The sequence below is a fragment of the Chrysochloris asiatica genome, unplaced genomic scaffold, assembly GCF_000296735.1.
Source record: "Chrysochloris asiatica unplaced genomic scaffold, ChrAsi1.0 scaffold00127, whole genome shotgun sequence".
NCBI classification, from domain to species: Eukaryota; Metazoa; Chordata; class Mammalia; order Afrosoricida; family Chrysochloridae; genus Chrysochloris; species Chrysochloris asiatica.
The window spans coordinates 3810876-3824623 of NW_006408645.1; the positions used below are offsets into that span (position 1 = coordinate 3810876).

General features: G+C 43.2%; 1 protein-coding gene across 1 annotated transcript in view; it reads right to left on the bottom strand.

Annotated features, from left to right (window-relative positions):
• Nucleotides 1–13748, bottom strand: part of ITGA9 (integrin, alpha 9) — a 497442-nt gene that overhangs the window by 231484 nt on the left and 252210 nt on the right. Inside the window, exon 16 of the mRNA XM_006869158.1 lies at nt 10366–10515. Coding sequence (XP_006869220.1) covers nt 10366–10515 — 150 coding nt within the window. The remainder of the gene's footprint in view (nt 1–10365; nt 10516–13748) is intronic.

Genomic DNA, 13748 nt, shown 5'->3' on the forward strand with positions numbered 1-13748 from the left:
TGCACATGCATAGTAGAACCCTCCAATGGTGAGGCTGGAGTATCCACTAGCTCAGGCACCCCTATAGTTACCAGAATGGAGGTACGCAGACAGCAAGGGACCAACGAAAAGATACCAAAAAAGAAAAAAAAAGAATGTCCACACCTCTATCTCTCCGGCTCTGTAAGGCGTCTGTGGCTGCTCTGATCCTTTCCCCACTTGGCCCCACACAAAATGGCGGCTCCTGGAGTAGCTGAGCATCCCGAACCAGGAAGCAATGGATTTCTTGCTTCTGCCACAAACTCTCCAGCTGTAAGTCTTCCAACCTTCTAAATATTCCTTTATATGTGGTTCAGAGTACTGGGACCATTCCCTGAGCCTTCTTGGTCCTGTATTCTGTGTTGTTCTCGGCCGAGCTCGTCACTACACTTCCACCCGAACTGCCATCTTTTTCCAGAACTATCTGATTTTTTTATATATATAAAAGTTTTTGAGGATGACAACACAACTTTTCCATAAATTGCAAACATAATTTTAGCTTCTTGTTTTTTCTCATGTGTACTTGACACCAGGCACACAATGGGGGTTTAGTGGTAGAATTCTTGTCTTCCATGCAAAATAGCTGGGCTCGATTCCCGACCAATGCATCCCATGTGTAGATTCCACTTGTCTGTCAGTGAGGCGTGTGTGCTGCTATGACATTTTCAGTGGAGATTGCAGAGTGAGATGAACCAGGAAGGAAGGGCTGATGATCTTCTGCCCCCACACCAGCCAATGGAAATTCCCACATATCTCAATGGACAGCATGATCCTGTTGGACATGCTGTCACCATGAGCTAGGGGCCAACCCAACGGCACCTGAAAACAACTTGCAACTACAATTGTTTTACATGTACTTCACCATGGCTCCCTTCCTAAGAAGAATGACACCAAAATTGGTGCCCAACAGTATAAAAGGCTGGTTGAAACAGGGATGAACGTAAGACATCCTTATCCTCTCCCACGTCTTTTCCCCCTCCTAGAATCCAAGTACTCAATGTAGAATGGTGGCCTCTGAGCCCTGTATAGTTCTGATGTGCTGAATTACTCCATTCTCTCTTCTCCTGTAACCTCACAGCCCCTCAACCTCCCATTCCTTCCACAGAGACGTTTATATATGATAGTGAAAATAAACCTTGGAGCTGTAAATAACAGTATTATAAGTCAGCCAGGCACCTAAGCTGGGAAAGTATTACCTAATGTCCAGGCCATGCAAACAGTGGGCTTCACAGACATGGAGCTGGATTCTTGTATACACCCAAGCACTAAAGGGTCTGGGAATAGAAAGGGCAGATGGTGACAATTTCTAGCAGAAGGGGGCCCCAAAACATATGATTCAACAAGTGAAACCAGCTATTTATCCCCTGAAAGATGACAAAGTGAATACTATTACCAGTATAAAGATAAATACTTCTTTATCAGCAATATTTCCTCCACCTTTTTTTTTTTTCCCCGAATAGTCAGCTTCCTCATGCACAAACATACTACAGTATGGCTAATTCTTTGTGAATCACATGCAATGTTCTCCTGCCACAAGGAATTCTCAGGGGCTAACTAAATTGCATTTTAAAATTATATCATTTTGCTGGCTCTGACAGTGAGGAAGATATGGCATGCTATTCAACTTTTGCAAGGTAACTTAGCCTGATACCCTTCAGAAGGATTCTTTCAAATGAGATATATTAACTGTGAAGCCAATGTGGGCCAGGCACTGTGTTAGGAACTTGGAACCTAAAGGAAATAAGAGCAGTGAGCTCAAACACAACAACAATTGTGAGAAGAGTACAGGACCAGGCAGTGTTTCATTCTGTTGTGCATATGGATGCTATGAGTCAAACTGACTAATGGCACCTAACAACAACAACAGTAACTAAGAGAAACTGGACCAGTACTCTCATAGATCTTTCATTCTAATGAGTAAGATACAAAAGCAATTAGACAAAATCTTAACCAATGGTGATAGGTGTGATGAAGGAATCAAATAAACAGCTTACTCAAGGGATTACAGAGTAGTTGAGGGATGGCTTTTTGAGGAAGTGATCATTGGGCTGAGATCTAACATGTTACACATAGCAAACGTACGTGTAACAGAATGAAACGCTGCCTGTCTGTCCTACGGCAAGCTCACAATCACTGCACTGGTTGAGCCCACTGTTGAAGCCACTGCGTCAGTCCATCTTGTTGAGAGTTTTCCTCTCTTCTTCTAATCCTCTCATTTACTAAGCATGACATCCTTCTTCAGTGATTAGCCTCTCCTGATAAGGTCAAGTATGTGAGATGGAGCTTCACCATCCTCGCTTCTAAGAAACATTTGGGCTGTGGTTGTGCAATGGTTAAGAGCTCAACTGCTAACCAAAAGGTTGTCAGTTAGAACCTACCTAGTCATGCCTGTGAAGTTTACACCCTTGGAAATCCTGTGGGATGATTCTAGTCTGTGAGTCAGAATCGACTCAATGGTACATAACAACAATGTATGTACATGCATGTGTGTACACGTGTGTGTATCTTTGCGTGTATGAGGGGGTTACAAAAAGTTCATGTACAAATGGAGTAAAAGGATAACGGAAGTTCCCCATGAATTTGTTGAAACCATTTGAATTTACTCATTTACTCAAATACTTCCTGGGAACACAGGTAGGTAGGTCTGCACTCTCTTTCAATATAAAGGTGACATGTGAGCTCATCAGCCATTGGAATTGGAGTCTACTTCCTATAGGGGCCAGCAGTGTTAGGGTTCAGTCATCCCAGAGCAACCCCAATCCTCCTTAGCACGGTGACACTAGTACTTACCCACAGACCTAGCACCAAAATCCTGCTGCAGAGCCCGCCTTCTCTCAAAACTCATCTTCACATAGCAGAGAGCAGGCTTGACCTCCTCTGCCTGCCCTGCACACTCCTGCTTGCTATGAATGGCTTCAAATTCACCAGTCAGCCTGTGATTCACAAGCTCTCATCCATATCTACATGACAGATACACATCTACAGCTACACTCTCACTGGGGGCAGCCAACTCAGCTGAAAGATAGCTACTATTTAATGTGCCCCTTCACGATCCTACAGATCAATATGGATGAGCTGAGTCCCTTTGAGTTGAAAAGATCAAAGCATTTAAAAGAGTTGAGTCCTAAATTTACGTGGCAAAGAGCTTTGACGAGTTCATTTCTTCCTAGGAGAGAGGTGAGATGCTCTTAGAGGAACTATTGTATGCACAGGCTAAAACGCAGCTCTGCTTTCTGGAGTGGTCCTAGTTCTCAATCTTACCTCCCTGTAAAATGATCCAACATCTGGAAGACACATGGAGGAAGATCATTAAATTATCTCTCCCACCCCCTAAAATCAGGAATAGGGAGATAAGCAAGGTTCACTCTCCCAAAATTTTTCTCAGGCTCTTAGACAATCTTTGCAATAAGAACAATATTTTTCTTTCTCTTTTAATTTCAACCAAAGTAATCACATGGTTAAAAAATAATAGCCCCCTGCTGTACACCTCCCCACACTGAGTTCTGCTCTCCAGGGTAACCGCTGTTACTTACCCACGTCTGTTTACGCTGCCTTGATGATTACTTCCATGCCTCTAAAATAGCCTGTCAATACTGCTATTCCTTAACCAATCAGATTTAGATTATTATCGGAATTCCTGCCATGAGAGTGGAGGAATATTCTCACTTACACAATGCCCCTTCCCATTCCTAATTCGGACACGTAAACCATTAATTTCAGTTCCTCTACTGAAGAGTTTTTCAACTTTGGAGTGTGTAAGAATCAGCAGGAAGGCTGTTAAGGCACAAATTCTCAGGCCCTGCACCACACCCAGAATTTCTGACTCAGGAGGTGTGGTGCCGGGCCTGAGAATCTGTATTTCTAACAAGCTTCCACTGATGCTACTGGTCAGGGGACAGCACCTCAAGATCCTATCTCTATAGGTTATTGCTTCAATTTTCATTTAAAAAAAAAAAACTATTTTCTAATGTGTTCCATTTTTCAGGATTTCTTGACTCATCAATTTAAAAGACCAAAATAACATGAAATCTTCTACCAGTTCTACTTTTACTTCTACTGAGTCAAATTTAACGACATTTAAATTCTACACTAAACCATAACCCTGTTTTGACTTGACTGTAAATACTGAACACCAGCAAACAGTGCTTTTGTTATTTTTGTTGTTGTTGTTGTTAAGAACCGTTGAGCTGGTTCCAACCCATAGCCACCCTGTACAGGGTTTCCGAAGAGTGGCTGGTGAGCTTGAACTGCAGACCTTGAGTTTCAAACAGACTTTGCAGACCAGCGCATTAACCCACAGCGCCACACGAGGACAGCTACATAATTACTGCTCACAGTAGTGCTGAGACAATGCCATGATTACATATCCTCCTCCATAGTTCCAAAGCTAAAACTCTAGGAATACCCAACTTCTTCTATTTAGGGAGCAATGTTTTCTCCCAAACTGAGGATTCTCAGAGTGCGTATTTTAAATCATGTAAAGTGGATGGCTGGAAAATCTAAAGATGTGTTTCGGTGGATGATAGGAGAGGAAGGTAGTCTTTACATTGGAATCTGCAAACGCCTTTCTTCTGGGGAACCACATCACCACACTTCAGTTTATTTAGCTCTGGTGGTGGTGGTGGTGTGCTGTGGAGTTGGTTCCAACTCCTAGGAACTCTGCGTAAGGTTTCCGGGGCTGTAAATCTTGATGGGAGCAGAAAGCCTCATCTTTCTCCCGTGGAACAGCTGGTAGTTTCTAACTGCTGACCTTGAGGTTAGCAGCCCAATTTGTAACCACTATGCTACCAGAACTCAGGGAGAAAAGGATGGGCTATTTGATATTCTGTATGTCAGAAGCACAGGGACAGGAATATGGTGGGAAGTCAACTCTTCCCCTACCAACTTTCACTTAACACTCTTACTCCAATTTCAGCCTCACTTTTCACTCTTCTCCTGATCTGTTAACTGCTGGTCCTGACTGGTTTCTGGTTCCACGGATAGACAGATTCCCAGTCTCTCTTCAGTCCTTCTGTATCTCCTCCATAGCATTTTCTTACTCCAGAAAATTACCCATTCCATTGCCTTCACACACTCAGTGTCCTCCTCCCTGTTTTGGATTTAATCACTTTTAATATTGAAGAGACTTTAAAACTTGATCTCCTTCATAGAGATGCTGAAGCAAGGTTAAATTGCTGAACAGAAACTTTCAAAGGGCAGCTCGAGAAGACCAAGTCAAATATTATAAAGAAATGTGCAAAGACTCACTCAGCATTTCTCAAGCTGTGGGAACTGAAAAGAACTTCAAACCTCTGTTTGCAATATTAAAGGATTCTATGAGAAAAATATTGAGAGATACAGAAAGCATCAAAAGAAGATGGAAGAAATGCACAATCACTATATTAAAAAGAAATTATCCATGTTCAACCATTTCTAGAGGTAGCATATAAAGTCAATGAAGGAAGAAGTCCAAGGTGCAATGAAAGCACTGGCAAAAAACAAAGCACCAGGAATTGATGAGATAAAAATAGAAATCCTTCAACAAACTGAGGCAGCACTGAGTTTCAGACACTCAGTCCCCTATATCAACAAATTTGGAAGACAACTACCTGATCAACTGATTGGAAGAGATCCATATTTGTGCCCATTCCAAAGAGAGGTGATCCAACGGAATGCAGAAATCATCAGACAATATTACTGATATCGCATACAAGTTAAATTCTGCTAAAGATAATTCAAAAATGGCTGCAACAGTACATTGACAAGGAGCTGGCAAAAGTTACGGCTGGATTCAGATGAGAATGTGTCAAGACGGATCTTGGCTGAAAGCAAAGAATACCAGAAAGATGTTTTTCTGTGTTTTATTGGCTACGCAGAGGCTTGTGATTGTATGGATCATGACAAGCTATGGACAACACTGTAGAGAATGAACATTCCAGAACACTTAATTGTGCTCAAGAGGAAACGTACATAGACCAAGAAGCACTTGTTTGAACAGAACAAGGGGACACTGAATGGTTTAAAATCAGGAAAGGTATACACCCAGCTTGTATTCTTTCACCGTATTTACTATATCTGTATGCTGAACAAATAATCTGAGAAGTTGGATTATATGAAGAAGAACATGGCATCAGGATTGGAGTTAAGACTCATTAACAAGATGATACAAGCTTGCTTGCTGAAAGCAAGAAACACTTAAAATATTTACATTTAAACCTCAATGTAAAGGAAACAAAAATCCTCACCACTGGACCAATAAATAACATCATGATAAATGGAGTTCTGGTGTGGTGCTGTGGGTTAGTTGCACTGGAATACAGAGTCAGTTTGAACCTCAAGGCCAACAGTTCAAGCTCACTAACTAACTTCTCCTTGAAAACCCCACACAGTGTCACTGTAGGTTGGAACCGATCTGATGGAACCTAACAACAACAAGAATTGGAGAAAAGACTGAAGTTGTCAAAGAATTTCATTTTTCTGGAATCAACCATCACTGAAGGAGCACTCAAGAAATTAAACAATGTAATGCATTAGGCAAATCTGCTGCACAAGATCTCTTCAATATTTTCAAGTGCAAAGATGTCTATTAGACAACTAAGGCGTGCTGACCCAAACCATGGTTATTTTCAGCAGCTTCTTATGCATGTGAAAGTTACACAAGGAATAAAGGAGACCATAGAAAAATTGATGCATTTGAGGTATGGTGTTGGAGGAGAACCTCCAACCATAAAAGAACCAGGGACTGCCAGAAGAACAAACAAATTTGTGTTGGAAAAAGTATAGCTAAGAATGCTCCTTAAAAGCCAGGGTGGCAAAACTTCGTCTCTCATACTCTGGACATGTTATCAAGAAGGGCTAGTCCCTGGAGAAGAACATCATTCTTGGTAAAGTGGAGGGTCAGCAAAAAGAGGCACACCCCCAACGAGATGGACGGGCACAGTGGCAGCAGCAATGGGCTCAAGTATAGCAATGTTTGTGAGATTTGTGCAGGACTGGGCAGTGTTTTGTTCTGTTGTCCATAAGGTCTCTAGGAGTTGGTACCGACTCAACAGCATCTAACAACAGCAATAATTTCAGTTGGGTATTAGGAGCCACAGATATAAAGATTTGTGCTTGGTTGATCATTTTGAACTAGAAGTGACCAAGAACTGGGTGTGAACACTTATTACCCTTTAATCACTGGCAAGGAGCAGGTTATTTGAATCTAAAAGTGTCAGTAACAGATCTAAGACGATGTGCATTAGAGAAAGCCCACTTTTCAGCTACTGATAAATTTGTAGGTGTGAGAGCTGGGTTCATTGTGGACTCTACACCCCAAACTAGCAAAATGCTAGCTCACTGGCTCATTTCAGAGACATAAACAAGGGAAAATATCCTGAAATATTTCCCAGTACCGAAGTTTGGACCTCTGTCATGAACACAAGTCTGAGGAAGTGTATCGGGTCAGAAAGATGCCACCTTACAAAGCAGAGCAATACTAGGAGAAAGGCGCTAATTATCTAGAGATTATGGATTTACTAAGTCCCAGCCTAACCTCTTCCCCCGGCTATACTGTCAGGAGATGACATCAATGAAAAGTCATCAGCTTCCTGCCCTTCCTCTTCATCTTACTTTCTTCTCCTCTTTTCTTTGTTTCTTCACGACCCCGAAAGCCAACCCCACCTCTTCTGCCCCACCCATTAGACAACCTGTCATTGGTTTCTTCTCTCCTTTCACTCCCTCAGTCTGTTCCAAGTATCAATAGCCAGTGGGGCTTACCAGCCATTCCACAAAGGCACTACTGTTTTGAAAGAAGAGTTCCAATCAAAAGAAGCATCCTGAAATACAATATTGCTCATAGGTTATATGAATAGTTGACCCTGTCCAATTCTTTTTACAACTACTATCCCAGCCCCCAGATGATGTGACTCTTCCTGCTCAAAACTAACAACCATGTCCTTCTCCAGAGAAATGTCCAGAGAGCTGAAGGGAGTCTCCTTCAAGGGAAGTTAAGCTCCCTTTCCACAAGCTCAGCCAGCTAATGGCTGATTAATATGGGTGTAAAAGAGCTACTCCCATGCCTCAAGTATAAGTCTGGTGTCTCCATATTCTCCCAGGGTGACTCTCTTGGGCCAAGGGTAGACTTAAGCTAGGACCACATCTTTACACTGCTCCTGTCCCTTCCCTTACTTCCTCCTAGGTTTCTCCTAACAGCAGCAAATCCTCATTAGATCACATACTCCTGAATCCCCATCTTGGGCCTTAAGGAACCTGGCCCAAGACGACGGAGGAGACATTCTGGAAGAAAACAGGGATGCCTTGGTTAAGATTCTCATCATTTCATTCAATACCTGGATGGAATTTTGAACCCCAAACATTTCTTTGAGGCTTAGTTTGTAATTCTAATCAACAAGGCATGGGCCACCCATCTGCTGATTTTCCCCAAGTCCAAGCAAGCTGAAGAGCCATGGAGGTTCCACAGCTTCACCTTCACCTTCACAGGGAGATGGTTTAGGCAAAAATCCCTTCTTTTTCTGGAAAAGTCCTCGATCTGAAAAACCTTGGGTTTCAACCTGCCTTGGAGTCAGGGGTTTCTTGCATTTTCCTACAAGCATTCAGAGATGTACATCTCATAGATTGCTCAGGGCAGGCAAGCTGGTACTGCCGCACAGAAACAATTCACAGACTCAATAACCTCGTATGGCCTGCAGCAAGCACCCTGCTACCGCTCTTCTAGCACATACATCCTAGCGTCTTCTGAGAGTTAGGATGGACCACCCACCTGCACGGTCAGTGCCTTGGCTTCCAGGGACTATCAGTTGGGAGTTGTCAACTTAATCATCAGTTCAGAAAGTCAAAGTTCTTATTTCTTTATTCTCATCAATCTAACATTTACTGAGCATCTATTATAAACCAATCCCCATTGTAAATTCTGGAAAAAAAATCTGGGAACAGGGACCAAGTTCAGGGACTAAATAGTCAGCTCACAGTTTCAAGAACTAATCATTTTTGGAACACGTGAAAATAGTCTCAATGTGGTTTAATCATGTGGTAGTCAGACATGACTCTAAACTGTTTACATGGCTGTTGAGTCAATTCCAACTCACGGTGACCCCACATGTTACAGAGTAGAAATGTTCCATAAGGTTTTCTTGTCTGTAATCTTTAAAGAAACAGACAGCCAGGCCTTTCTTCTGTATCACAGCAGGGCAGGTTTGAACTACCAACCTTTAGGTTAGTTGTTGCTCTTGTTAAGTACTGTTGAGTCGGTTCCATCTCACAGTGATCCTGAATAGGGTTTCTGAGGAGCATTTGGTGGATGTGAACTGCTGATCTTGTGGTTTACAGTCCTGCTGTTGTTGTTGTTGTCAGGTGCCATCGAGTCGGAACCGACTCATAGTGACCCCATGTACAGCAGAACGAAACAATGTTCTATCCTGGCCCAACCTCACTACCGCTGCCACACTTGACGCCATCAATGATGCCACCTGGCCAATCCATCTCGTTAGGGGTCTTCCTCTTTTTCTCTGACCCTCCACCTTACCCAGCATGACATCCTTCTCTAGCGACTGTTCCCTCCGGACAATATGTCCAAAGTATGAGAGACGAAGCTTAGCCATCCTGGCCTCCAAGGAGCACTCTGGCTGCACTTCTTCCAAAACAGATCTATTGGTTCTTTTGGCAGTCCATGGCACTTTCAGTATTCTCCTCCAACACCACAATTCAAAGGCATCAATTCTTCTACGGTATTCCTTATTCACTGTCCAGCTTTCGCATCCATATGAGGTTATTGAAAATACCATGGCTTGGGTCAGGCACACCTTAGTCCTCACGCTGACATCTCTGCTCTTCAATACTTTAAAAAGTTCCTGTGCAGCAGATTTTCCCAATGCAATACATCGTCTGATCTCTTGACTGCTGCTTCCATGAGTGTTGATAGTTGATCCAAGAAGAATGAAGTTCTTGAAAACTTCAATCTTCTCTACAAATCGAGCTGCAAACTGCAAGGTCAGTAGTTCAAAACTACCAGCTGCTCCATGGGAGAAATATAAGGCTTTCTGCTCCTATAAAGATTTACAGCCTCAGAAACCCTGTACAGGGTCGCTATGAGTCGGAACCAACTCCAAGGCATATAACCACCACCACTTACACATCAGTGCCACACCAAGAGTCCTGGCTGAGTACAAACTGAATGCACCACCCAGGGACTGGAGCCAACCCTAATAATTATTATTTCATCATTTTACACATCAAGAATAGCAAGCCCAGAGATGGAGTGTGCCATGGTCTCCCAGGGAAGCAGGCCCCAACTCTCCTGACCTTTGAGCCATTACCTCTGCCATATACACTAGTCCTCTTGGGTTCGCAGTGTGAGTTCAAGATTCTGACCTGATTCTTTTGTGCGATCTTTTGTCCCTTCCTCCAGCGGAGTACGGGTGTCAGAGCGGGCAGCTCCCTCTCCTCTTCTCCAGTCACGTGCTCACCAAGGCTGTAGGCCGCTTCAAACACAATCGGACTGATGACGTCCTGGACTCTCCGCTGAAACAACGAACAAATACATATAGAGAGGTTCACACTGGCTGACATTTGTGAGCATTTCAGTTTACAAAGATTTTCCACATGAACTGCCTATGATCCTCACAACAGCCCTTATGAGGTAGGATTTTATTACTCTCATATTTCAGATGAGGTAACTGAAGGCCTTAATGTTTGAGAGCAGTTAATGTTTTGTCCAAGGGCAGGCACTCTGTTAATAAGTGAGGGCTTTCTACTGTACCTTGCATGGGGCTACGTCATCTTCTCCTTAGCATATGGAAGACATTATTTTACTCATCTTCCAAATATGCTTTTGGCTAGCCGGAGAGTAGGAGAGCACCTGCATTCATGCTGCAAGGCTAACCCTTCACGTTCAGAGCTTTGTGACGATCAAAGCTCTTTTGCATTGAGATATACATGAATCCTGCGTTTGGGACAGGGGACTCAAAGACTGAAGGGCCCCACTTCTCCCCAGAGTTAGTCATTAATCGAGTCAGGGATAAGCATGTGATTCCTGGCCTTGTGCTCTTCCCTTTGAAACCCAAGGGTTTTAAGATCCAAGGGAAGGAAAGATGGGTAGTCATTGGGAAAGAAAGGAGGAAGGGGCAGGAAGCCACATGCTGAGCCCTGAGCTGGGTGTCCCAGAGAGATGGAAAACACCCCCAAACCTGTGTGCTGGACTTTGTGTACTGGGCTTCACTGTCCTCACTTTTCAGAAGAGGAAAATGAACATGCTAAATTCCTCAGAGATCATGGCTGAGAAGGACTTTGGGTCACATCTACTCAACTCTGGAGTTTTGGGTTTCCCCACACAGGGTTTTGCCGCCTCCTAAGGACTGAGGACTGCTAGATTTCACAAAAATCTACAGTCAGAGGCAGGAGTCAAGCCAGGAGAACTGAATTCTGGGCCAGAATACCCTACAGAGGGTGCTGCTCTCGAAGCAGTCAGGACTTTTGAGTGGAGCAGGTCAGGTCTGAGAAGTGGTAAAGAAAAGCAGTTCTGCCCTTGTTCAGGGAGAGACAGGGAGGAGGCCAACAGAGGAGTGGAGTGAGGGAAGCCTGGGTGGCAGGGAAGCCATGAGAGCAATGTAACTCATTTAACCATCACACTCCACTCATTCCTTTACAGGCCTGGAAAATCAGCTGCAAAAAAAATTAAACAACTTGTTCATGTTCTGGCAGTCGGCAAATGGCAGAAGCTGAAGTTCATAATCACATCTTCTGAGCCCAATGCAGATGGCCTTCTGGGCAGAGATGCTGCCTATGGTCACCTTGTCAGTGTGCTGTGGCTATGTCCCCATCATCTGCTGGTGAGTCCTAGTCTCTGTGCCAGAGAGATGCTGGGACGTCTGGAGCAGATTCATGCTGCGTTCAAAAAGAGAACATTCTAATAACCTCAAGAGTAACATGGTGAGGTGTTTGCTTCCGCCTCTCCCTGATGCTCTGTCCCTGTCCAGAGGCAGACACACCGGTCAGTTTTGGGTAAATTTCCTGTCATGGTGTATGTACGCAAACAGTAGCTGACTATGTGCTGCACTCTGCTTAGCATGGGTACTAGAGAAGACTCCATGACAGCACTGAGAGGTCTACCACTCTCTCTTTAAAAGGTTACCCAGAATAACACCAAATGGGTGTCCTTACTGAGGAATGCTGGATCTCAAATCTACTTTAATAAGGGAATGGGTGTCAGCCAACTAACAGGCTACAGCAGCACTCCCCCAGATGGGTTCTACACAAAACCCAGCTCTCAGGGGGAGAGTGGGATTAAATATAAGAGAATGGGTGATCAATTATGCCAGGGAGCATGAGGTTAAACAAAGTAAAAGGGAATTTGATTCTGTTTTGTTTGTCGATGATGCTTTTACTGAAATTGCCTCTGTGAGGGAAGCAGTGCCATCCCAAGTTTACTGGGTTATAAAAAAAACTCTGCTTCCTCAGGGTTCCGCGGGCATGAGTGTGGAGTGGAGCACACAGGCAGCAGGTTAGAAAGCTCCATGATAGTCAGCACAGGGATGAACTGATCCAGCACATAAGCAGTGTGGGACAGAGGCAGATGTGGTCACACCTGTAACTGCAGGCTGTGGGCGTGGGAGGTGAGACACAGGCAGGGCTGTGGGGCTGGGAGTCTGAATGACTAGCACATAATTTATATTTGTGTCCAGGAAAGCATTTAGCTGGAGATAGAGTCAATGCTTCAGAATAAATGTAAGACAGGACAGCTTCAAAGGCATGAAGGGGAACCTTTGGAGAAAACCATTTCTACAAGATCCTCTGGATTTTAGGAACCAATCTTTATTACCCATGTCCTTTCCAGAATAAAGACACACACTTGGGATCCAAATGCACTTGCTGACTAGAATTTAAAGTTTATAGATTTTTTTCGAAAAGACTGAATGCTTGCAGTTTTAATGTTTTTAGAAGTCGATTCTTAAGAGTTTCTATAAACATATGCCAATTATTTTAAGTTTATGCATTTAAATGCTTCTCATCAAAATAAGCCAGGTATCAAGTTATTATTGTTGGTAAGGAAAGGAGACCAGAGACAGAACTTAGCATTTCCTGACTACCGACTGTATTCCAAGAGTCCCTGGGTGGTGCAAAAGGTTACACAGCCAACAACTAACTGAAAGGTTGGCAGCTCAAATTCACCCATAAGTACTTCAGAAGACATGCCTGGAGACCTTATCCGAAAGGTCACAGCCTTGAAACTCTTAAGAAGCTCTTTCACTTTATGCACATGGGATAGCCATGAGTAACAGCAGTAACAACTGTATTCCAGACTGAGTCAAACTCTCCATGGATGCTATTTTACATTATCTTCATAATATCTGAACTAATAATACATTACTACCCTCATTTTAAAGGCAAAAGAAACTGTAGAGCTCAAATACATTCCCTTCCATCCCAAAGTAAGTAACTGGTGGAACCAGACTCATTCTTAGAACAGAAGCAAAACTACTCTAAAATCCATAAGATAATACTATTAAAAAATCATCGCAATAACTTTATGTTTCAACACCACCCTAAAAACTGACTTGGTCCAGTTGATATGAAGTAAGGGGAGACAAACAAGAACACCCAAACTTTCAGACAATACCCGTTTGACCTAGCTTCAATTATTTGATGACCAGAGCTCGACTAGAAGAAGGTAAAGAAATTTGATAAAGGAATCAAGTGTAAATTGCTACAATTTGATGAACTTGACCTATACTTATGGATGCCGTAGCTCAAAATAT